The sequence below is a fragment of the Mercenaria mercenaria genome, chromosome 11 (assembly GCF_021730395.1).
Source record: "Mercenaria mercenaria strain notata chromosome 11, MADL_Memer_1, whole genome shotgun sequence".
Taxonomy (NCBI): domain Eukaryota; kingdom Metazoa; phylum Mollusca; class Bivalvia; order Venerida; family Veneridae; genus Mercenaria; species Mercenaria mercenaria.
In genome coordinates this window covers 56,628,235-56,655,412 of record NC_069371.1, presented here as the reverse complement: position 1 = coordinate 56,655,412, position 27,178 = coordinate 56,628,235, and the positions used below count along the sequence as shown (strand labels likewise).

The following is a 27,178-nucleotide window of genomic DNA, read 5'->3' as shown; positions in this document are numbered from 1 at the left end:
ATCAAGGCAACCGTTCTGACTAAAGTTTAAGAATATCCAGTGTAAAATGCAGCCCCTATTCAGGGTTTTTTTTCGGCCGTTTCTTATAGCCGTTATTCAGCTATATTCCCAATGCCAACAAGAGTGCCAGAATGTCACAATATATGCCCGTCACAGCAAATTTCTTTACTCTAGCTGCTGTATTGCAAATGAATTTTAATTTTGTGGTTGTTTAGTAATCATTGTAAGCCTTTTGTTTTCCTAAGTCCACAAAAAAAATTCCTTACCAGGTAGAGAGACCCTAAAATACACCTAAAATTTGAAAGTAACATCTATGTTGTACCACAGAAAAGTGGTCTTGGTTTTTCCCATTGGGTCAATTATAAAAAAGTTACAATATAAGATATTTATAGTAACAACAAAGGGAAGTTAATCTTAAAAAAAACAAGAGCTGTCTCCATAGGATGACACATGCCCCCGATGGCACTTTAAATGAATAGTTATGGCCGATGTTAGAGTTTAGGACCTTTGACTTACGGAGCTGGGTCTTGCGCGCAACACGTCGTCTTACTGTGTCACACATTCATGCGTAGTTATTTTAAAATCCATGCATGAATGACAAAAATATGGACCGGACACGCCCATCAATGCACTATCATGAAAAATGACCTTTAACGTCTAAGTGTGACCTTGACCTTTGAGCTACAGACCTGGGTCTTGCGCGCGACACGTCGTCTTACTGTGGTACACATTCATGCCAAGTTATTTGAAAATCCATCCATCGATGACAAAGATATGGACCGGATACGCCCATCAATGCACTATCCTTTAATGTCTAAGTGTGACCTTGACCTTTGAGCTACGGACCTGGGTCTTGCACACGACACGTTGTCTTACTGTGGTACAGATTCATGCCAAGTTATTTGAAAATCCATCCATCAATGACAAAGATATGGACCGGACACGAAAAATGCGGACAGACTGACAGACAGACAGACAGACGGTTCAAAAACTATATGCCTGCTTTCGGGGGCATAAAAAAAAAAAAAATCCAAAAAAAAAATGTAAGTCCACACAAAAGTCTTCACCAGATAGAGATTGGTCAAAATACACCTCAAAATTGGCTGTAGCATGCATGTTGTACTACAGAAAAGTGGTCTCGATTTTTCTCTACGACTAGTAATGAAGAAGTTACAATATAAGCTATTTATAGTAACAACAAAGGGAAGTAATTCTAAAGAAAGGAACTGTGCATGACACTTTCTCTCATGATGGTGTATAATTGTGCCAAGTTACATCAAAATCCCTCTATGCATGAAGAAGAAATGCTTCGGAAAAAGTCATTCTTGTATCTGACCTTTGGCCTCTAAGTGTGACCTTGACCTTTGACCTAGGGACCTTGTTCTTGCGCAGGACACTCCGCCTCGTGGTGGTGAACATTTCTGCAAAGTTATATCAAAATCCCTCTATGCATGAAGAAGAAATTCTCCGGACAAGGTTTTCATTCTTGTATCCTTTGACCTCTAAGTGTGACCTTGACCTTAGACCTAGGGACCTGGTTCTTGCGCATGACACTCCGCCTCGTAATGGTGAACATTTGTGCCAAGTTATATCAAAATCCCTCCAAGCATGAAGAAGATATGCTCCGGACAAAGTTTTCTTTCTTGTATCCTTTGACCTCTAAGTGTGACCTTGACCTTAGACCTAGGGACCTGGTTCTTGCGCATTACACTCCGTCTCATGATGATGAACAATTGTGCCAACTTTCATCAAAATCCCTCCATGCATGAAGAAGATATGCTCCGGACAAAGTCATTCTTGAATTTGACCTTTGACCTCTAAGTGTGACCTTTGACCTTAGACCTAGGGACCTGGTTTTTGCGCACGACACTCCGTCTCATGATGGTGAACAACTGTGCCAAGTTTCATCAAAATCCCTTCATGCATGTAGAAGATATGCTCTGGACAAAGTCTGTGGACGCCGCCCACCCTCCCATAATACGTCCCGTTTTTCAAACGGGCGTATAAAAAGTAAATATTTTTCCCAAAATGAGTGCAAAAATTCCCAATCTACATTCTGAAAAAAATTTGGTCAAAATTGCACAAACGTTGACCAAATTATGGACAATTTTGTAATGGAAGTATGTTAAAAGAGGTTGTCCAATGTGAAACAAGTGTATGAGAAAGTGCTTAAACACATCTTTACTATATCCTTTGGGACTAAATATTTCCCAATTCAAAACATTCACGCGTCAAAAATCTCAATTTTGGGGGTATAGGCTATGTTCTCAAATTACCTAGAAAAAACCCTGCTATTTGCGTACACAATGTTTTTCTCTGATTTGACTTGGTGACCTAGTTTTTGACCCACGATGACCCATATTTAATCTTGTCATAGATTTTGTCCAGACAAACACTCTGACCAAATTTCATGAAGATCCAGTGTAAAATGCAGTCCCAACTGCATACACAAGGTTTTTCTTTGATTTGACCTAGTGACCTAGTTTTTGACCCCAGATGACCCATTTTCGAACTTGACCTAGATTTCGTCAAGGCAATCATTCTGACTAAATTTCATGAAGATCAATTGAAATATACAGCCTCTATCGCATACACAAGCTAAATGTTGACAGACAGATGACAGACAGACACTGGACATTGAGCGATCACAGTAACTCACCTGAGCATTGCTCAGGTGCGCTAAAAAGAATTACTGACCTACCGACCCTACTTTTTTTGGCCATGCCAGGAGAAACACTTTTTTTTTTTTGGCCTCAGAGACTTTTAAAGTTAGATACCTGAAAACCTATTTTTAACCATTGTGATCCGTATGTTCAATGAACTAGAATCATTTGAACAACTTTGAAAGAGGGCAACCCAGAGAACATTTGTGTAAAGTTTCATCAAAATCCATTCAGTGTATTTAGAGGAGAGGTTATTTAAAGGAATTGTTGACAATGGAAGGATGCACATACACATGCATGCAGGATGGACACGGCATGATCACAATAGCTCACAATGGCCACAGAAGGACCAAACAAGAGCTGTCTCCATAGGATGACACATGCCCCCGATGGCACTTTAAATGAATAGTTATGGCCCATCTCAATGTCTAAGTGTGACCTTGACCTTTGAGCTACGGACCTGGGTCTTGCGCACGACAAGTCGTCTTACTGTGGTACACATTTATTTGAAAATCCATCCATCGATAACAAAGATATGGACCGGACACGAAAAATGCGGACAGACCGACAGACTGACAGACCGACAGACGGTTCAAAAACTATATGCCTCCCTTCGGGGGCATAAAAAGTGTTTTACCTAGCAGAGGTTCATGTGAGTAGTTTGGAAGCTCCTTGTATAGTAAACATTCAACACCTTCCTGCTTTAGTTCTTCAGGCTTGTCAACCTCCACTGCCTTTGAAGTCTCCACGGTCTTTTTCTGTGTACTCTTACCTGAAGAGTTGAATTCTTATTATGTGGGGGTGTTTTTCACAAATACATGTCAAAATTACATCTTCTTCTAGCTAATAAGGCAACATGCTAACATTGTTTATAAATCATTAACTATGAATAACATAAATCATGAAGACGTTATAAAGTTTGAAAATGTCTGAAGAATGTTTTCAAATGCTAATACCTGTATTTAAAGATTTAATTAAGAAATAATATATCTCATTTAGTGATTTGTTGCTGAATAAATCATTGTTTGGAGTTCAGATGCGAAGGAATTATAACACGAGGGCGCAGCCTGAGTAATATAATAATACGCATCTAAACGACAAACAATAATTTTATTCAAGAGCAAATCACTAAATGAGATATATTATTTTGATTCTAACAAGTTACCAAGAACTTTAAAGTACATCCTTGACAGCATTCATTAAATATTTGCCCGTTTTCAATTGGTTTCTTTTCAAGCGCGCTGCTAATAATGCTGTTTGACGCTATGACGTAATAATTATGATGTCAGAACAGTGAATTGTTGTATAATAATTTACTGTTTTCAGCCTTCTTTGTTTAATAGGAAAATGAATCGGATCGTGTTAGAATGTGATTTTATTTCTAATTTGATAAGGAAAAATGAATAAAACTAGAGCTATCACTAAAGGTGATGAATGTACCCCCCGCATGCACTGACACAGTACATTGCAATCTGACACACTCAATACTGCATAATTATGTGGACTGTATGTATATAGACTGTATGTATACAGTATAGTAACAAAATACAAAGTCCCATAACTATGCAGAATATTTATCTAAAAGAATGTAACATGCACCATGCACAACTAGGGTTGGTACTGATCATTCGTGTGAAGTTTCATTAAATTGTGTGCAAGGGTTTGGTAGATTAGGCACGCACAAGATTGCATATGAAGACTGTATGTACATAGTATGTTAACAAGAAACAAAGTCCCATAACTCTGCAATTTTTGTCACTGAAAGAACCTAACATGCCCCATGCACAACTACTGTTGTTACTGATCACTTGTGTGAAGTTTCATTAAATTGTGTCAAGGGGATGAGGAGAGATGGTGCGCACAAGATTGTGTCAATGTATATAGTATAGTAACAATGTCCCATAACTCTGCAAATTTTTTTTTTGAAAGAACCTAACATGCCCCATGCACAACTACTGTTGTTACTGATAACTTGTGTGAAGTTTCATTAAATTGTGTGAAGGGGATGAGGAGAGATGATGCGCACAAGATTGTGTCTATGTATATTGTATAGTAACAAAAAAAACAAAGTCCCATAACTCTGCCAATTTTTTTTCTGAAAGAACCTAACATGTCCCATGCACAACTACTGTTGGTACTGATCACTTGTGTGAAGTTTCATTAAATTCTGTCAAGGGGATAAGGAGATATGGTGCGCACAAGACTGCGTCTACGGACAGACGGACAGACGACCAGACGGACAGACAGACAGACGGACAGACAGACAGACAGACAACCTGAAACCAGTATACCCCCCCTTACAACTTTGTTGTCGGGGGGTACAAATATAATGAAATATTTTATCATATTATAGGGAGGTAATTCATAAACAACTAGAATGTGTCTGTAGGTCATAGAGTTTGTCACAAATGAGAAATAATTCAAATGTTTGCAGTCTAAAGGGGGTATAGCCTCAACAAACATTTTATATTTATACAAATACCAATACCGAAATATTTTATGACATAAAATTGGTATTGGTATTTTATATAAAGGATTCATTATTCTAGGCCATATATAATTTTTGAACTATGAGCATCACAAACAAAAAATCCACTATTTTGGCTATTTCAAGGGCCGTAACTCTGTAATTAGTGCTAAAATTTCACAAATGCCAAGTGTGCAAGATCACATCATGATAAAGACTCATGCAAGGTTTCGTGAATTTACATCAAACACTTTTTGAGCTAGGCATGTCACTGAGTGAAAATGTGCATTTTTGACTATTTCAGGGGTCATAACTTTGGAAATAGGGGGTGGAGCCCGACGAAAAATAGTAATTATCTGGACGCGAAACCCCAGGTGCACAACTGCACATGCTGATCAACATTCCTGGAAACTTTGGTAACTCTACAGCAAATACTTATGGAGTTACGCGCGACACAACATTAAAACAAGAGCTGTCACAGAACACAGCGCACTTGACTATTTCGATGCTGGATAGTGAAACTGGGCACATCTGAGGAAACTGGAGCGGTCTCTGGTGTGATTAATCACTTCAATTGTGGTTGAAGATATTGCACAATAGCCTGAGTCAGTGTCAAAAATATTAAGTAATAAGAGAGGTAAAGATAAAGTGTATCAAAACACTATATAAGTATATTCTATGCAAAAAGGCGGCATAATTCATTAAATATTGGTGCAAGAGTTATGCATTTTGTGTCATATGATGTGGGTGATTATGTGGAACATCTAGCTCAGTAGGTAGAGCGTCAGTCTACGGATCGCGGGGTCGTGAGTTCGATCCTCGGGCGGGGCGTATGTTCTCCGTGACTATTTGATAAACGACATTGTGTCTGAATCATTAGTCCTCCACCTCTGATTCATGTGGGGAAGTTGGCAGTTACTTGCGGAGAACAGGTTTGTACTGGTACAGAATCCAGGAACACTGGTTAGGTTAACTGCCCACCGTTACATGACTGAAATACTGTTGAAAAAAGGCGTTAAACCAAAAACAAACAAACAAACAAACAAACTTCAAGTTTGAATCAAATGCACTTTATAATAATTGAAATATAGTGAAAATACTTCAAACTTAACCTTAAATTCTAAGTAAAATGGGGCATTATTCATGAGTCATTTGTGCCAGAGTTATGCACCTTGTGTCATATGATGTGGCTGATGATGTTGAACAATTATTTAAAGTCTGAATCAAATCCATTCAGTAATAACAGTGATAGAGTGGAAGTGCATCAAAACTTTAACCTGAAATTCTAAGTAAAAAGGGGGAATAACTCATGAAAAATTGGTGCCAGCGTAATGCATCTTATGATGTTGAACAACTATTTTAAGTTTGAATTAAATCCATTCAGTAATAACAGAGATAGAGTGAAAGTGCATCAAAACTTTAACCTGAAAATCTAAGTGAAAAGGGGGGATAAATCATAAAATATTGGTGCCAGAGTTATGGCCCTTCTGCCAGATGATGTTGATGATGATGAGGAATAACTATTTCAAGTTTGAATCAAATCCATCAAGTAATTACAGAAATAAGTTGAAACAAGAGGGTCATGATGACCCTGGATCGCTCACCAGAGTAATATGAGCTACATGTTTCAAATGTCAAACTGATGATTTTTAGAAATTTTTTGGAAAATTTTCCAATGTACAATCAAGTAACCCCTGGGGCAGGGCCAATTTTACCCCGGGGGTCATGATTTGAAGAAAGTTTGTAGAAGTCTACTAGGCAATGTTACATATCGAATATCTAAGATCTAGGCCTTCTGGATTATTTTAAGCAAATTTATGAAGATTTCCCTATGTACAATCAAGTAACCGCTGGGGCTGGGTCAATTTGACCCTGGGGGGTCAAGATTGAACAAATAATGTAGAGGTCCACTAGGCAATGCTACATGTCAAATATCTAAGCTCTAGGCCTTCTGGTTTATTTTTAGAAAAAATTGAAGATTTTTCTATGTACAATCAAGTAACCCCATGGGGCGGGGCCAATTTGAACCCGGGGGTCATGATTTGAAGAAATTTTGTAGAAGTCTACTAGGCAATGCTACAGGTCAAATATCTAAGATCTAGGCCTTCTGGTTTATTTTTAGAAAATTTTTGAAGATTTTCCTATGTAAAATCAAGTGACCCCTGGGGTGGGGTCATGATTTGAACAAATGTTGTAGAGGTCCACTAACTAGGCAATGCAACATGTGAAATATCTAAGCTCTAGGCCTTCTGGTTTATTTTAAGAAAATTTTTGAAGATTTTCATATGTAAAATCAAGTGACCCCTAGGGCAGGGTCAATTTTGACCCCGGGGTCATGATTTGAACAACTTTAGTAGAGGACCACTAGGCAATGCTACATGTCAAATATCTAAGCTCTAGGGCTTCTGCTTTTTGAGAAGAAGATTTTTTAAGATTTTCCTATGTAAAATCAAGTGACCCCTGGGGCGGGGTCATTGACCCCGGGGGTCATGATTTGAACAAATTTTGTAGAGGTCCACTAAGCAATGCTATATGCGAAATATCTAAGCTCAATGCCTTCTGGTTTATTTTTAGAACTTTTTTGAAGATTTTCCTATGTAAAATCAAGTGACCCCTGGGGTGGGGTCATGATTTGAACAAATGTTGTAGAGGTCCACTAACTAGGCAATGCAACATGTGAAATATCTAAGCTCTAGGCCTTCTGGTTTATTTTAAGAAAATTTTTGAAGATTTTCATATGTAAAATCAAGTGACCCCTAGGGCAGGGTCAATTTTGACCCCAGGGTCATGATTTGAACAACTTTAGTAGAGGACCACTAGGCAATGCTACATGTCAAATATCTAAGCTCTAGGGCTTTTGCTTTTTGAGAAGAAGATTTTTTAAGATTTTCCTATGTAAAATCAAGTGACCCCTGGGGCGGGGTCATTGACCCCGGGGGTCATGATTTGAACAAATTTTGTAGAGGTCCACTAAGCAATGCTATATGCGAAATATCTAAGCTCAATGCCTTCTGGTTTATTTTTAGAACTTTTTTGAAGATTTTCTAAGGTCTAGGGCTTCTGGTTTTTGAGAAGAAGATTTTTTAAGATTTTTCTATGTAAAATCAAGTGACCCCTGGGGTGGGGTCAATTTTAACCACGGGGTCATGATTTGTAACAATTTGGTAGAGGTCCACTAGGCAATGCTTCAAACCAAATATCTAAGCTCTAGGGCTTCTGGTTTTTGAGAAGAAGATTTTTAAAGTTTTTCCTTTCGGTTGCCATGGCAACCAGAGTTCTGCATGGAATTCAATTCTTTGAACAATTCTTGTAGAGCTTCACCCAAGGAACATTCCTGTGAAGTTTGGATGAAATTTGCCTAGCGGTTTATGAGGATATTTCATTTGAAGTAAAAGTTTACGGACAACGGACAACAGACGACGGACAACGGATGACGGACGCCGGACGGTGAGTGATCCTAATAGCTCACCCTGAGCCTTTGGCTCTGGTGAGCTAAAAAGAGAAAGTGTAAAAAAACTTTAACCAAGGTGGGGATGCGGAAAGACGCCGATGCCGGGTCGAGTAGGATAGTTCTCCTTATACTTCGTATAGTCGAGCTATTGACCAATTCTTTACTAAGTCAGGGGCCATAACTCCTACCCGACTGAATGAATCTGGACGCGAAACCCCAGGTGCACAACTACACATCCTGACCAACATTCCTGTAAAGTTTTGTGACTCTACATCAAATACTTTTGGAGCTAGGCGCGACACAACATTCTCGGAAGGACGAACAAATGGACAAGAGCAAATCTATATGCCCCCACCACTCATGGGTGGGTGGGGTGGGGCACACAATAAAAAATGCGGTCTTTATCGTGTTCACAAGGAAATTGTGGACGGACGGACCGACGGAAGAAGGGCGATCAAAAAAGCTCACACTGTCACTATGTGACAGGTAAGCTAAACAAGAGGGTCAGGATGACCCTGGATCGCTCACCTGAATAATATGAGCTACATGTTTCAAAGATCAAACTGATGATAAAATATTAAGAAAGTCAGTAGGTTACATTCATGGTCAATGATATTCAGTTTTACGACTGGTTTGCAAAACTGTGTATGTCATCAAAATTTCAAGGCTGTATCTTTAAAAACAAGAAAGTAGGTCAGTAGGTCAAGGTCACAGTGACATCATATTACTTTGGGTCATCAGGTAATTATTACTGAACAGTCTTGGAAATAGGATCAAATGATTTTTTAAATATTTTTTCATATATAACTCACATAGTAACTAAGTAACCCTAGGGTAGGGCCTCTTTTAACCCCAGAGGTATAACTTGTTTGGTAAAGGACTACTAGACAATGCATCATACCAAATATCAAAAGCATAGGTCATATGGTTTCAGACAAGAAGATGTTTAAAGTTTTTATCCTATATAAGTCTATATAAAACTTTGGACCCCAAAGGGCAGGGCCTCTTTTCACCCCAGGGGTACAATTTGAAAAATTTTGGTTTAGAACCATAAGACAATGCTACAAACCAAATATCAAAGGTCTAAGTGTTGTGGTTTCAGACAATAAGATTTTTAAACTTGGGACCCCCGGGGCGGGGCCACATTTGACCCTAGAGGGATAATTTAGTTTTTCCTTTCAGTTGCCATGGCAACCAGAGTTCTGCATGGAATTCAATTCTTTGAACAATTTTGAAAGGGGGCCACCCAAGGATCATTCCTGTGACGTTTGGTGTAATTCTGCCCAGTGGTTTTCAAGAAGATTTTTTTAGAAAATGTTGATGGACGCACGATGCACGACGGACAATGAGCGGTCACAATAGCTCATTATGAGCCTTTAGCTCAGGTGAGCTAAAAATTAACAAGAGCTTGTACAACACGAAATGCCCCCCTTGATGCATTCAGTAATTGCACATGGAACAGAAATTATTTGATCACTGTACACAAAAGTTCTCCTGCTATGGGCCAATGTGACCTTGACCTTTGACCTATTGACCTCAAAATCAACAAGAGTGCCAGAATGTCACAATATACGCCCGTCACAGCAAATTTCTTTACTCTAGCACCTGTATTTGCAAATGGAATTCTAATTTTGTGGTTGTTTAGTAATCATTGTAAGTCATTTGTTTTTCTAAGTCCACAAAAAAAACTCCTTACCAGGTAGAGATACCTTAAAATAGATCTAAAATTTGAAAGTAACATCTATGTTGTACCACAAAAAAGTGGTCTTGTTTTTTCCCTACGGTCAATTATAACAAGAGATCACAGAGTGATCTTGGCGCCCACCAATGTGCCATTTTTGAGTGTTCCAAATTTCAAGACTTACTGACTAGCTCAAGGTCAAATTTCATTTCTGTACACAACACTGTGCATGTGGTCCAAATTCGAAAGCTGTAGCTTGAGAAATGTGAAAGTAGGTCACGAGGTCAATGTCAAGGTCCAAGTTTGTTTCGGTACACAATCCTATGCATGTGGTCTAAATTTGAAGCCTGCAGCTACAGAAATGTGAAAGTAGGTCACTAGGTCAATCTTAAGGTCAAAGTTCATTTCGGTACACAAAACTATGCAAGTGGTCAAAATTTGAAGGCTGTAGCTTGAGAAATGTAAAAGTAGGTCACTAGGTCAAAATCAAGGTCAAATTCTATTTCGGAATACAAAACTATGCACAAGGTCCGAATATGAAGCCTGTACCTTCAAAAATGTGAAAGTAGGTCACTAGGTCAATGTAAAGGTCAAAGTTCATTTCGGTTCACAAAACTATGCATGTGGTCCAAATTTGAAGGCTATAGCTTGAGAAATGTAAAAGTAGCTCTCTAGGTCAAAATCAAGGTCAAATTTTATTTCGGAATACAAAACTATGCATGTGGTCCAAATATGAAGCCTGTACCTTAAAAATGTGAAAGTAGGTCACTAGGTCAATGTAAAGGTCAAAGTTCATTTCGGTACACAAAACTATGCAAGTGGTCCAACTTTGAAGGCTGTAGCTTGAGAAATGTAAAAGTAGGTCACTAGGTCAAAATCATGGTCAAATTTTATTTCGGAATACAAAACTATGCATGTGGTCCAAATATGAAGCCTGTACCTTAAAAATGTGAAAGTAGGTCACTAGGTCAATGTAAAGGTCAAAGTTCATTTTGGTACACAAAACTATGCAAGTGGTCCAACTTTGAAGGCTGTAGCTTGAGAAATGTAAAAGTAGGTCACTAGGTCAAAATCATGGTCAAATTTTATTTCGGTAAACAAAACTATGCATGTGGTCCAAATTTAAAGGCTGTAGCTTGAGAAATGTAAAAGTAGGTCACTAGGTCGAAATCATGGTCAAATTTTATTTCGGCATACAAAACTATGCATGTGGTCCAAATTTGAAGCCTGTACCTTAAAAATGTGAAAGTAGGTCACTAGGTCAATGTAAAGGTCAAAGTTCATTTCGGTACACAAAACTATGCAAGTGGTCCAACTTTGAAGGCTGTAGCTTGAGAAATGTAAAAGTAGGTCACTAGGTCAAAATCATGGTCAAATTTTATTTCGGAATACAAAACTATGCATGTGGTCCAAATATGAAGCCTGTACCTTAAAAATGTGAAAGTAGGTCACTAGGTCAATGTAAAGGTCAAAGTTCATTTTGGTACACAAAACCATGCATGTGGTCCAAATTTGAAGGCTGTAGCTTGAGAAATGAGAAACTAGGTCACTGGGTCAAAATCAAGGTCAAATTTCATTTTGAAACACGGAACTATGCATATGGTCCAAATTTGACGCCTGTACCTTCAAAAATGTGAAAGTAGGTCACTAGGTCAAAATCAAGGTCAAAGTTTTTTCCGGTGCACAAAACTATGCATGTGGTCCAAATTTGAAGGCTGTAGCTACAGAAATGTGAAAGTAGGTCACTAGGTCAAAATCAAGGTCAACTCATGTCAAGGTTCATCTTGCCACTCAAAAATATACATGTGGTCCAAATTTGAAGGCTGTAGCTACAGAAATGTGAAAGTAGGTCACTAGGTCAAAATCAAGGTCAACTCATGTCAAGGTTCATCTTGCCACTCAAAAATATACATGTGGTCCAAATTTGAATGTTGTAGTTATTGACATGAACATTTTAAAAGCTTTTCCCTATATAAGTCTATATGAACCATGTGACCCCCGGGGCGGGGCCATTTTTGACCCTAGGGCGATAATTTGAACAAACGTGGTAGAGAACCACTAGATAATGCTACTTTACAAGTATCAAAGCCTTAGGCTTTGTGGTTTGGACAAGAAGATTTTCAAAGTTTTTCCTTATGTAAGTCTATGTAAACCATATGACCCCCAGGGCGGGGCCATATTTGACCCTAGGGGTATAATATGAAGTTTCTTAGTTGAAGACCACTAGATGATGTCACATACAAAATATCAAAGACCTAGGCCCTGTGGTTTTGGACAAGGGGTTATTCAAAGTTTTTCCCTATATAAGTCATTATAAACTATGTGACCCCCAGGGCGGGGCCATATTTGACCCCAGAGAAATAATTTGAATCATCTTGGTAGAGGACAACTAGATGATGCTTCAAACCAAATATCAAAGCCCTAGGCTCTGTGGTTTTGGATAAGAAGGTTTTCAAAGTTTTTCCCTATATAAATCTATGTAAAACATAGAAATAAACAAAGGGCCATAACTCACTCATAAATTGTTGAACCAGTCTGATCTTCAGGGGGACACAACTAGGGTACCAATACATCATTCTGACAAAGTTTGGTCAAAATCCCCCCTGTAGTTTCTGAGGAGATGCAATAACGAGAAATTGTTAACGGACGGACGGAATGACGGACGGACGGACCACGGACACAGAGTGATTTTAATAGCCCACCATCTGATGATGATGGGCTAAAAAAGTTACAATATAAGTTATTTATAGTAACAACTAAGGGAAGATAATCTTAAAAAAAAAAAACAAAAAAAAAAAAAAATCAAAAAAAAAAATTGTAAGTCCACACAAAAATCTTTACCAGGTAGAGATTGGTCAAAATAAATCTCATAATTGGATGTAGCATGCATGTTGTACTACAGAAAAGTGGTCTCGATTTTTCTCTACGACTAGTAATGAAAAAGTTACAATATAAGCTATTTATAGTAACAACAAAGGGAAGTAATTCTAAAGAAGGGAACAGCGCATGACACTTCGTCTCATGATGGTGTATAATTGTGCCAAGTTACATCAAAATCCCTCCATGCATGAAGAAGAAATGCTTCGGTCAAAGTCATTCTTGTATCTGACCTTTGGTCTCTAAGTGTGACCTTGACCTTTGACCTAGGGACCTGGTTCTTGCGCATGACACTCCGCCTCGTGGTGGTGAACATTTCTGCAAAGTTATATCAAAATCCCTCTATGCATGAAGAAGAAATGCTCCGGACAAGGTTTTCATTCTTGTATCCTTTGACCTCTAAGTGTGACCTTGACCTTAGACCTAGGGACCTTGTTCTTGCGCATGACACTCCGCCTCATGGTGGTGAACATTTGTGTCAAGTTATATCAAAATCCCTCTATGCATGAAGAAAATATGCTCCGGACAAAGTTTTCATTCTTGTATCCTTTGACCTCTAAGTGTGACCTTGACCTTAGACCTAGGGACCTGGTTCTTGCGCATGACACTCCGTCTCATGATGATGAACAATTGTGCTGACTTTCATCAAAATCCCTCTATGCATGAAGAAGATATGCTCCGGACAAAGTCATTCTTGAATTTGACCTTTGACCTCTAAGTGTGACCTTGACCTTAGACCTAGGGACCTGGTTTTTGCGCATGACACTCCGTCTCATGATGGTGAACAACTGTGCCAAGTTTCATCAAAATCCTTTCATGCATGTAGAAGATATGCTCCGGACAAAGTCTGTGGACGCCGCCCGCCCGCCCGCCATCCCGCCCGCCAGGGGCGTTCCCATAATACGTCCCGTTTTTCAAACGGGCGTATAAAAAGGGTCATATGCTGGGCATAATCAACCTTTCTATTAAGTTTTCGTGACCCTAGGCCCAAGCGTTCTCAAGTTATAGTCCAGAAATGGTTTAACTGTTCCAGGTCAATGTGACCTTGACCTTAATCCTACTGACCTCAAAATCAGGGGTCATCTGCTGGTCATGACCATCCTCCCTATCAATTTTCATGATCCTAGGCCCAAGCGTTCTGGAGTTACCATCTGGAAACCATTTAACTCTTCTGGGTCATTGTAACATTGACCTTTCACCTACTGACCTCAAAATTAATAGCGGTCATCTGCTAGTCATGATTAACCTCCATGTCAACTTTTATGATCCTAGGCCCAAGCGTTCTTAAGTTATCATCCGGAAACTATTTAACTGTTCTTGGTCATTGTGACATTGACCTTTGACCTACTGACCTTAAAGTCAATAGGGGTCATCTGCTTGTTATGAACAACCTTTTTATTAACTTTCATGATCATAGGCCCAAGCATTCTTGAGTTATCATCCGGAAACCGTTCAACTGTTCTGGGTCACTGTGACCTTGACCTTTGACCTACTGATCTAAAAATCAATAGGGGTCATCTGCTTGTTATGACCAACCTCCCTATCACCTCCCTATCAACTTTCATGATCCCAGGCCCAAGCATTCTTCAGGGGTGTAAAATTCCACTCGCATTAAAGTCTGGATAGGACGAGTGGACCTCGCTGTATACTCGACCGATCAGGTGAGTGGTTTTTACGTCGTAGCTTTAATGAAATTCTGAAATTACATCTCAAAAATGTCAACAAACTTTGAGATGGTTCAGTTGCTACTTTGATTGACTGGAATTTATCCGCGAATCGTAAAGATATCAAAATGTCATGCTGGTAATTTTCCATTTTGAGAGCACGTGCGACCTATGATTGTAATATCTAATTTACATCACCGTTACTTTTGTTTATTGACACGTACACAATAAACGCGCATAGTGCATTCATTTTTTAACATTATCGCTTCAATTTTTCAACACTGCTTGAGAAATAGTACAATTTGAATTTCTATTAAGATTTCAATAAAATTTCGACGGATATGTAAGCAAATTTGTATAAAAACGGTTGAATTTTCATATAATCATTTGTTAAATTTCAAACAGCGCAATCTTAATTAGTTATTTCTTTCTAAGAGAAAATAAGTGATACATACTATGGGCATAAAATTCAAACTTTTGACCAGAAAGAACAAAAAAAAACAGAATAAAAACATCTTAAATAATGAAAAAGCGGCAGTACTTTAATTACATTGTGTAGAACGATTTTTTTTTTGTTTGGTAAAAAGTTTTCTGTTAGTGCGGCAGAATAGGTTACGTGACCTCGTGGACGTAAATAGAAATGCGGTTTTATAATAAAACAAAATGATGTTGTGGCGTTTTTTTAGTAAGTTTTAAATGAATCTTTGTACATTTGTTTTTTGAGAAAATATTCTTCTCAAACGATAATGTAAATTCCTTGAGGGCAAATAGGTCACAGAGGTAGGATTTCCATTATTATATTTTGAGACATTTACTTGTCAGTTCAGTATACGCTATATAGCACATTCGCTTTTAATAACAAATTAAGGAAGAAACTTTTTTTATTGATTTCTGCTTCTCATCAAATTAAAGAATCGAGGCGGTATGATCAGACAGCGATGTGTCACATGGCGCGAAAACTGTAATATGATGTAATGCCATGACAATCTTGTGCAACAATACCGCTTTGATCGCCACTTCAGATGTCATGATACTGACACACTTCTTTTAGGTCTTTGAGAGGATGTTAACTGATGATGAAAACAATGACAATTACTTAGTTTATCAACAGAATAATTACCGATGATCGTCAAATTTTTTTTTTCACTTTCAAGACGGGTAGGTGGATGATGATTAATGTGTCCTTATTCGTTTCAAAATAATTACTTTTTGTGAAATGTCTTGAGAAAATGAAAATAACTGATATTTAATACTTTCCAGACACTTTGGGAAACTACGGTAGAGGTTAGACTGTGATTACTATTACTGCCAATGCAGTTATTATGGAGAGCAACTTGATGGTGGAAATGACAAAATTAAAAATGTCTGGTGTGAAAAGGAAATTTAAGAGTAACAAAAATGAATAATCAACAAGAGTGCCAGAATGTCACAATATACGCCCGTCACAGCAAATTTCTTTACTCTAGCACCTGTATTTGCAAATGGAATTTTAATTTTGTGGTTGTTTAGTAATCATTGTAAGTCTTTTGTTTTTCTAAGTCCATAAAAAAACTCCTTACCAGGTAGAGATACGTTAAAATACATATTAAATAATACTAAAATTTAAAAGTAACATCTATCTTGTACCACAGAAAAGTGGTCTTGTTTTTTTCCCTACGGTCAATTATAAACTAGAGCTATAACTAGAGGTGATGAATGTACCCACCCCCCGCATGCACTGACACAGTACATTGCAATCTGACGCACACAAGACTGCATAATTATGTGGACTGTATGTATATAGACTGTATGTATACAGTATAGTAACAAAAAAAAAAGTCCCATAACTATGCAGAATATTTATCTAAAAGAACGTAACATGCACCATGCACAACTAGGGTTGGTACTGATCACATGTGTGAAGTTTCATTAAATTGTGTGCAAGGGTTCGGAAGATTAGGCGTGCACAAGATTGCATATGCAGACTGTATGTACATAGTATGTTAACAAGAAACAAAGTCCCATAACTCTGCAGAATATTTATCTAAAAAAACGTAACATGCACAATGCACAACTAGGGTTGGTACTGATCACTTGTGTGAAGTTTCATTAAATTGTGTGCAAGGGTTCAGAAGATTAGGCACGCACAAGATTGCATATGTAAACTATATGTACATAGTATGTTAACGAAAAACAAAGTCCCATAACTCTGCAAATTTTTTTTTTTTTTTTTTTTTGAAAGAACCTAACATGCCCCATGCACAACTACTGTTGTTACTGATCACTTGTGTGAGATTTCATTAAATTGTGTCAAGGGGATGAGGAGAGATGGTGCGCACAAGACTGTGTCTATGTATATAGAATAGTAACAAAAAACAAAGTCCCGTAACTCTGCAAAACATTTTTCTGAAAGAACCTAACATGCCCTATGCACAACTACTGTTGTTACTGATCACTTGTGTGAAGTTTCATTAAACTGTGTCAAGGGGATGAGGAGAGATGGTGCGCACAAGATTTTGTCTACGGACGGACAGACAGACACAACCTGAAACCAGTATACCCCCCCTTACAACTTTGTTGTTCGGGAGGTACAAAAAGTTACAATATAAGTTATTCATAGAGAAGTAAATCTTAAACAAGAGGGCCATGAAGGCCCTGTATCGCTCACCTGGCCTACTGACCTAAAGATCATCAAGATTAACATTCTGACCAAGTTTCATTAAGATTGCGCCAAAATTGTGACCTCCAGAATGTTAACAAGCTTTTCCTTTGATTTGACCTGGTGACCTAGTTTTTTACCCCAGATGACCAGTTGAAAAATACAGCCTCTATCACATACAATAGGATTTTCTTTGATTTTACCTAGTGACCTACTTTTTGACCCCAGATGACCCATATTCAAATTCTATCTAGATTTCATCAAGGCAATCATTCAACTCATCCAAGATTTTATTGAGGGTAACATTCTGACCAAGTTCCATTAAGATTAGGCCAAAATTGTGACCTCTAGAGTGTTAACAGTCAAATTGTTGATGCTGACACACACAGGGCGATCACAAAAGCTCACCTTGAGCACGACTTCGTGCTCAGGTGAGCTAAAAAAAAAAAAAAAAAAAAATTTAAAAAAATTGTCCACACAAAAATCTTTACAAGGTAGAGATTGGTCATAATACACCTCATAATTGGATGTAGCATGCATGTTGTACTACAGAAAAGTGGTCTTGATTTTTCCATACGACTAGTAATGAAAAAGTTACAATATAAGCTATTTATAGTAACAACAAAGGGAAGTAATTCTAAAGAAGGGAACTGCGCATGACACTTCATCTCATGATGGTGTATAATTGTGTCAAGTTACATCAAAATCCCTCCATGCATGAAGAAGAAATGCTTTGGAAAAAGTCATTATTGTATCTGACCTTTTGCCTCTAAGTGTGTCCTTGACCTTAGACCTAGGGACCTGGTTCTTGCGTATGACACTCCGTCTTGTGGTGGTGAACATTGCAAGTTATATCAAAATCCCTCAATGCATGAAGAAGAAATGCTCCGAACAAGGTTTTCATTCTTGTATCCTTTGACCTCTAAGTGTGACCTTGACCTTAGACCTAGGGACCTGGTTCTTGCGCATGACACTCCGTCTAATGATGATAAACAATTGTGCCAACTTTCATCAAAATCCCTCCATGCATGAAGAAGATATGCTCCGGACAAAGTCATTCTTGAATTTGACTTTTTACCTCTGTGTCCTTGACCTTAGACCTAGGGACCTGGTTCTTCCGCACGACACTCGGTCTCATGATGGTGAACAACTGTGCCAAGTTTCATCAAAATCCCTCCATGCATGTAGAAGATATGCTCCGGACAAAGTCTGTGGACGCCGCCCGCCCGCCCACCAGGGGCGTTCCCATAATAAGTCCCGTTTTTCAAAAATATATATATAACATAATTATAAAGAAAAAATTAATAAAGGGCCATAATTTCATGAAAAATCATCCGAATGGAACCAGCTTCGCACAAACAATATACTGACTCAAGGTTGAGGGTTAGGTTTAACATACATTGACGAGATATGAGAATGCAACAAACATATGCTTGAATATATTTTGTACTACAAAAGAATCACCTTGAAATCTTCAACATATACACATCTGGATATACTATACCCATTGTGTTAATTCTGCGGTCTGTTGTGCTGATTAAATTTGAAAACAATGGGTATAGAGTATCGACATGTGTTGAACATTTCAAGGTGATGCTTTTTGTAGTACAAAATATATTCATTAGCATATGTTTGTTGCGTTTTCATATCTCGTCAGTGTAGGTTCATGGTACTTTACTGCCTGTAGTTACCAAATTACATCAGTACTGCCTTTAGAGCTAACCCAATCCAATATCAAAGGAAACTTAAGCAATGTTATTCTCCTGTTTAATATCGTAACAATCCAAAGGTACTTGTGATGAAAATATATTGTCACTACTTTCATTCAGTAACTCGTAGTAGTTTCTTTCCGTGCTTTCTGCCACCTGACTCAAAATTGCATCGAGCCTGCCGTCAGTTTCATTACAAAGTAAATATTCTGTGTCACCTTTACTGATCAAGTGCATTAATTGAAATGCCAGTGTGTCTGGGCCAGCTGACAGCGAACTGTATTGTACTGATTTTCTGCTCTGGTATTGGTTTATTTTACCTGGGGTTTGCAAACTTATAAAGCAAGGATTTTACACACTCACTGAACTACTATATATGGCAAGAAAAACATCTACTGAACTACCATATATAGCTACAATACAAAACAGAAGAACATCAGAACTCTAAGGTAAACAATTTATATCTGGGCGCTACACTCACTCAAACAAATCATATACCCTCAAGTTACAATGCTCAATCTATTATTTTGAAGTATGGCATAACCACTGTTCCTTATTAGCTAATGACAACTTTGAAACATCTAACAATGGTAGAGGCTGATTATTTTATACTGTCACATGTTACATTCCTGGCAATAAAACTGATCTCTTAAAGGTCCAATACTAAGGAAAGTGAACATTTTAATTTCTTTTAAAAAGCACAGAAACTATTTCATTTTATTGGAAAATGAAAGTTGGTATGTAGAAATTCGAAATAAATCGCAGTATATGTATAATTATTTTTCTATGAAGTATGAAGAAAGTTAAAAAGACCTGGGGGGTCATTCTGTCGATTCATTGAAATTTCAACATAATACACATACATTTCTTTGAGTTCCAAAGACCTTCTGTAAATTTTGACCTGCCAATCTTCATTATTTAGTGTCTTGCAGAAGTCTATGCACTGGCTATGAAAAAAAATGCCAACTCACTTTCCCTTAGTAATGGACCTTTAATACCAATTCCCTTAAAATTGTCAGTTACATTAAATGCAGATCAATATGCAATAAACTCACATTCTATTTGCTGTTTTTCCTCCTTGTTTCCATTTGTTTCTGCCTTATTCTGCTTACTATCACTGCTTGATGTTTTCTTCATTGGCTTGCTGTCCCTACCTTTGCTTTGTTTACTGTCTACTCTCCCACTGTACCAAAATTAAAGAAAAATTACTGTAACATCAGAAAGATTCAGTTTTACAGGCTCTCCAGCAATACATTTGAACAAGAGGGTCATGATGACCCTAAATCGCTCACCTGAGTAATATGAACCACATGTTTAAAATAGCACACTGATGCTAAAATATTAGAAAGTAGGTCAGTAGGTCAAATTATGGTCACTAAATGTCAGTTTTAAGATCTGTGTGCAAAACTGTACATGCCATCCAAATTTCAAGGCTGTATCTTAAACAAGAGGGCCATGAAGGCCCTGTATCGCTCACCTGACCTACAGACCTAAAGATCATTAAGATTAACATTCTGACCAAGTTTCATTAAGATATGGTCATAAATGTGGCCTCTAAAGTGTTAACTAGCCATTCCTTTGAAATGACCCCGTGACCTAGTTTTTGACCCGATATGACCCAGATTCGAACTTGACCTAAAGATCATCAAGTTTAACATTCTGACTAAGTTTCATGAATATACAGTCATAAATGTGGCCTCTAGAGTGTTAACAAGGTTTTCCTTTGATATGACCTAGTGACCTAGTTTTTGACCCCAACTGACCCAGATTTAAACTTGGTCTAAAGATCATCAAGATTAATATTCTGACAAAGTTTCATTAAGATATGGTCATAACTGTGGCCTCTAAAGTGTTAACTAGCTTTTCCTTTGATTTGACCTGGTGACCTAGTTTTTGATCCGACATGACCCAGATTCAAACCTGCCCTAAAGATCATCAAGTTTAACATTCTGACTAAGTTTCATGAAGATATAGTCATAAATATGGCCTCTACAGTGTTAACAAGCTTTTCCTTTGATCTGACCTAGTGACCTAGTTTTTGACCCCACCTGACCCAGATTTACAACTGACCTTAAGATCATCAAGATTTACATTCTGACCAAGTTTCATTATGATATGGTCATAAATGTGGTCTCTACAGTGTAAACTAGCTTTTCCTTTGATTTGACCTGGTGACCTAGTTTTTGATCCTACATGACCCAGATTCAAACTGGACCTTAAGATCATCAAGATTAACATTCTGGTCAAGTTTCATTAAGATTGGGCCAAAATTGTGACCTCTAGAGTGTTAACAAGCTTTTCCTTTGATTTGACCTGGTGACCTAGTTTTTGAACCCAGATGACCCAATATCGAACTCGTCCAAGATTTTATTGAGGGTAACATTCTGACCAAGTTTCATTAAGATTGGGCCAAAAATGTGACCTCTAGAGTGTTAACAAGCTTTTCCTTTGATTTGACCTGATGACCTAGTTTTTGATCCCAGATGACCCAATATCGAACTCGTCCAAGATTTTATTGAGGGTAACATTCTGACCAAGTTTCATTAAGATTGGGCCAAAAATGTGACCTCTAGAGTGTTAACAAGCTTTTCCTTTGATTTGACCTGATGACCTAGTTTTTGATCCCAGATGACCCAATATCGAACTCGTCCAAGATTTTATTGAGGGTAACATTCTGACAAGTTTCATTAAGATTGGGCCAAAAAATGTGACCTCTAGAGTGTTAACAGTCAAATTGTTGACGACGGACGGACGGACGGACGGACGGACGGACGGACGGACGACGGACGACGGACACAGGGCGATCACTAAAGCTCACCTTTGAGCACTTCGTGCTCAGGTGAGCTAAAAACAAGAAAGTAGGTCAGTAGGTCAAGGTCACAGTCAAGTGACCCCTAATCGATTGGGGTCATCAAGTAGTTATAATTAAACAGTCTAGGAAATATGATCTGATAATTTTTGAAGTATATATTCCTAAACTAGAATGTGTCTGTAGGACACAGGGTGTGCCCCCCACTGGCACATTTGTCACAAATAAGGGGAAATCATTCAAATGGTGCAGTCTTAATGGGGTATAGCCTCAAAACAAAAAATTATGAAATGGATTCATTACTCTATACCATATACTGTTTGAGCTATGAGCATCAAACAAAAAATCCACTATTTTGGCTATTTCAAGGGCTATAACTCTGTAAATGCTAAAATTCTCAAGAATAATGCCAAGTGTGCAAGGTCACATTATGATAAAGACTCAAGCAAGATTTCATGAATTTACATTAAATACTTTTTGGGAGAAGCACGTAATTAGGTGAAAATGTGCATTTTTTTACTATTTCAGGGGCCATAACTCTAGAAATAGGAAGCGGACCCAGATGAAAAATAGGAGGTGTGCAAGTTCATATCATGATAAAGATTCATGCAACGTTTCATCAATTTATATCAAATACTTCTTGCGCTAGGCGTGTCACAAGGTGAAAATGTGCATTTTTTACTATTTCAGGGGCCATAACTCTAGAAATAGGGGGCGGACCCAGATGAAAAATAAGAGGTGCGCAAGTTCATATCATGATTAAGACTCACACAAGGTTTAATGAATCTATATCAAGTACTTCTTGAGCTAGGCGTGTCACAAGGTGAAAATGTGCATTCTTGACTATTTCAGGGGCCGTAACTCTAAAAATTGGGGGTGGAGCCAGACGAAAAATAGAAGGTGTGCAAGTTCATACCATGATAAAGACTCATGCAAAGTTTCATCAATTTATATCAAATACTTTTTGAGCTAGGCGTGTCACAAGGTGAAAAAGTGCATTTTTTGACTATTTCAGGAGCCATAACTCAAGAAATAGGGGGCGGAGCCAGACGAAAAATAGAAGGTGCGCAAGTTCATATCATGATAAAGACTCATGCAAGGTTTCATGAATCTATATCAAATATTTTTTGAACTAGGTGTGTCACAAGGTGAAAATGTGCATTTTTGACTATTTCAGGGGCCATAACTCTAAAATTAGGGGGCGGAGCCAGACGAAAAATAGAAGGTGCGCAAGTCCATATTATGATAAAGACTCATGCAAGGTTTCATTAATCTATATCAAATACTTTTTGAGCTAGGCGTGTCACGAACTTCGGGCGGGCAGACGCACGCACGGTTGGACGCACGCACAGACAAGAGCAAATCTATATGCCCCCATCACTCATGAGGGGGCACAATAACGCATATACAAGTGACCCCCAAAGCAGGGCCTCTTTCATTCTTGTATCCTTTGACCTCTAAGTGTGACCTTGACTTTAGATCTAGGGACCTGGTTCTTGCACATGACACTCCGTCTCATAATGGTAAACAATTGTGTAGGGTTGGTACAATACTGAATAATCACTTCGAAAAGTACCGGTGTAACGGTCAGTTTTTTCCCCAGTCAGTTCTTTCCCCGGAGAAAAAACTGACTAGTTAAGTTTCTTCCCCGGGGGAAAGAATTGACTAGTCAGTTTTTTCCCCGGGGAAAGAACTGACTGGGGGAAAAACTGGGCTGTTACACCGGTACCGATTTCGGTATTTCCATAAAAGTAAAAACAAAATTCTTACAAAATCTGCGGCAAAATAAAGCAGAAATTTAAGCAAATAGAGTAATAATGCGATCAACATTGTTTACTGTGATCAGAGTAACCTCCCTCGACATGGAGAGCCAACCGTGCGAATAGTTTCGTATGCTAAATATAACCTGAAATACTTCTTTCCCCGTCGTTTTAAACAACGTAAACCAATACTTAATTTCAAAATATACGACACTATTTTTCTTTGTAGTTTTCTTTTAAAACCAATGAAAAAAAAATGATGTAAATAAAAAATTACGAGATTAAGCTGTAACCTACGTAAACAAATAATCGGTTTTCGCGAACCATTAGAAATAATGTTATTGTTGGAATGTTGGTTGTTTCAAGTGTTTTGAAGGTTATTGTTCAATTAACAAGAGCTGTTCGTAAGACAGCCAAGCTTGACTATTCGAAATATTGTCCCAGAAGCAGGAAAATATTTCCCAAAAAGGTTAAATATCAAAAGAGTTTTAAGTTCAAAAGGGGGAATAATTTGACCAAAATGCATATCAGTTATGGGACTTGCTGCTATCAACTAGTTTTATAACCCCGAAGGCACACGTGAAGTTTCAATTCAATATCTGCATTAGTTTTGGAGATAGAAACTTGCATGTAAAACTTTAACCAGAATTTTCTAAGTCTAAAAGGGGGCATAATTTGCCCAAAATACATGCCAGAGTTATGGGACTTGATCCAGTGAGGTTAGTAATTGATCTAGAAAAAGAAAAAAGAAGTTTCAAATCTATATGCCTTTTAGTAATAGCTGTATGTACTTGCACGCAAAACTTTAACCAGAATTTGCTAAGTCCAAAAGGGGACATAATTCGGTCAAAATGAAGGTCAGAGTTATGGGACTTGCTGCTATCAACTAGATTTATAACCCCGAAGACACATGTGAAGTTTCAAATCAATATCTGCATCAGTTTTGGAGATAGTAACTTGCATGTAAAACTTTAACCAAAATTTTCTTAGTCTAAAAGGGGGCATAATTTGCTCAAAATACATGTCAGAGTTATGGGTCTTGACCAAGTGAGGTTGGTAATTGATCTAGAAAAAGAAAAAATAAGTTTCAAATCTATATGCCTTTTAGAAATAGCTGTATGTACTTGCACGCAAAACTTTAACCAGAATTTTCTAAGTCCAAAAGGGGGCATAATTTGGTCAAAATGAAAGTCAGAGTTATGGGACTTGCTGCTCTCAACTAGTTTTATAACCCCGAAGACACATGTGAAGTTTCAATTCAATATCTGCACTAGTTTTGGAGATAGTAACTTGCATGTAAAACTTTAACCAAAATTTTCTAAGTCCAAAAGGGGGCATAATTTGCTCAAAATACATGTCAGAGTTATGGGACTTGACCCAGAGGGGTTGGTAATTGACTAGAAAAAGAAAAAAATAAGTTTCAAAGCTATATGCCTTTAATTGATGGCTGTTTTGTACTTGCATGCAAAAACTTAACCAAGGTGTGACGCCGACGCCGACGCCAGGGTGAGTAGAATAGCTAGACTATTCTTCGAATAGTCGAGCTAAAAATGTGTTGCAAAGTGTTACTAGTCAACCTAGTCGAAGATTATCATGAGTGAGAATGAGTCCGACTTGTTAGAGGGGTAACTTGAAAGCTAGTAAGTGTTCAGTTTAACAGTTCTAGACAGTACTGAGCTTTAAAAGCATTACTACAGTGAGTGTATTCATAGATTTAAATTGCATAGTGAGCGAGGTATCTGCTCTAGATTTTTATTTTGGAAAACTAGTCTGTAAGATATGTTTATTTTTTACTCTTTCATAATCTAATACATACAACATTCCATTAACAAACTTAAAATGTTCATATTTCACAGCAAATTTTCATGTATATCTACTTACATAGGTGTATATAATACTAAGCAAATCATTGCTTATGTAATGTACTACAAAGCATGGTATCAGTATCGGTATCGTTAAAAATACCGTATCGTTTCGCTGGTATCGGTATCGGTATCGGACCGCTTCGTCCTTAACGATATCCAACCCTACAATTGTGCCAAGTTATATCAAAATCCCTCTAAGCATGAAGAAGATATGCTCCGGACAAAGTCATTCTTGAATCTGACCATTGACCTCTAAGTGTGACCTTGACCTTAGACCTAGGGACCAGGTTCTTGCGCATTAGACTCCGTCTCATGGTGGTGAACACTTGTGCCAAGTAATATTAAAATCCCTTTAAGGATTGTTGAGTTACAGACGACAGGAAAAAAGCCCTTCTGGCTTTTGACTTCCAAGTGTGACCTTGACCTTTCAACCAAGGGCCCGGTTTCTGCGCATGACAGGTTGTCTCATCCAGGGGAATATTTGTGTCAAGTGATATTTAAATCCTGTTTTGCATGACAAAGTTATAGAACAGGCAAGAAAAAATTCCTGTTGACGTTTGACCTCCAATTGTGACCTTGACCTTTGAGCCAGGGGTCTGAGTCTTGTGCATGACAAATCGTCTCATCATGGGGAACATTTGTGCCAAGTAATTTTAAAATCCCTTCATGAATGATAGTGTTATGGACCGGACACGAAATTGCGGACAGACAGAAAGATGGAATGACAGAATGACAGACGGAGAAGCTCATTCCTATAGTCCCCGAAACTGGTTTTCAACCAGTAGGGGACTAATAACATTATCTACAATTTGCATATTCTATTTGTTATTTTACTGCCATATTTTTGGAACTGATGATCTTGTAACCCAACAGATCATGGTAATTTACGATTGATCTGATATTTAACTGTAAACATGCAGCAATTGCATTATACCATGTGTCTTTGTTAAATGTGCGAGTCATTTAATAGCTATGAATATTAATTACTTTAACCCTCTAGGAAAAATGATCTGATAATTTTTTGAAGTATTTTTTCCTATACAACTCATATAACAAGTGGCCCTGGGGCAGGTCCTCTTCACTCTTGGGGCATAATTCAACCAATCTTGTTAGAGATCAACTAGGCAATGATACATACAAAATATCAAAGGCCTAGCCATGTACTGCCCCCGTTTATAACAGAACCAGAAGTAAATGTTTCATATACATACTTTTTGGCGAAAAAAAACAAGTGTTTCATACCATCGAAAATGAAAGTAACCAACGCACTTGAACATGCTTCTTTTATCTAGCGCAAAAGGTCATATTTTTATTTCGTCTATAGATCTACCATGCCTATCAATAGCACAAAAATGTTTTAACATGCCGCCACTCTACTTTGGATTTCATTGAATGACCCAGCATGAGAAATAAAGACGCCAGGATGGAATTGATAAAATAGATATTATGTTTTATAAAGAACAAGCAAATTCGATGAATTGGTATCCCCTGCCGAAAGGGTTTGTGGTGAGGAATGGCAAACAAGAGGGCCATGATGGCCCTATATCGCTCACCTGTTATCATTGCACTTGAGGACAAGAAGGTCCTCAGTAAT

General features: G+C 37.9%; 1 protein-coding gene and 1 long non-coding RNA gene across 3 annotated transcripts in view; both read right to left on the bottom strand.

The window, feature by feature from the left end:
• Nucleotides 1–27,178, bottom strand: part of LOC123532336 (uncharacterized) — a 316,884-nt gene that overhangs the window by 112,123 nt on the left and 177,583 nt on the right. For both annotated transcript variants that reach the window (XM_053517493.1, XM_045313748.2), the window contains exons 10-11: nt 20,206–20,333; nt 3,301–3,435 (exon numbers count right to left, since the gene is read on the bottom strand). In XM_053517493.1, coding sequence (XP_053373468.1) covers nt 3,301–3,435; nt 20,206–20,333 — 263 coding nt within the window. The remainder of the gene's footprint in view (nt 1–3,300; nt 3,436–20,205; nt 20,334–27,178) is intronic.
• Nucleotides 21,504–22,099, bottom strand: LOC128546599 (uncharacterized). The gene is made up of 2 exons (XR_008366057.1): nt 21,863–22,099; nt 21,504–21,717 (listed from the first exon to the last, which is right to left on the bottom strand). It is a non-coding gene; the product is annotated as an uncharacterized LOC128546599 (long non-coding RNA).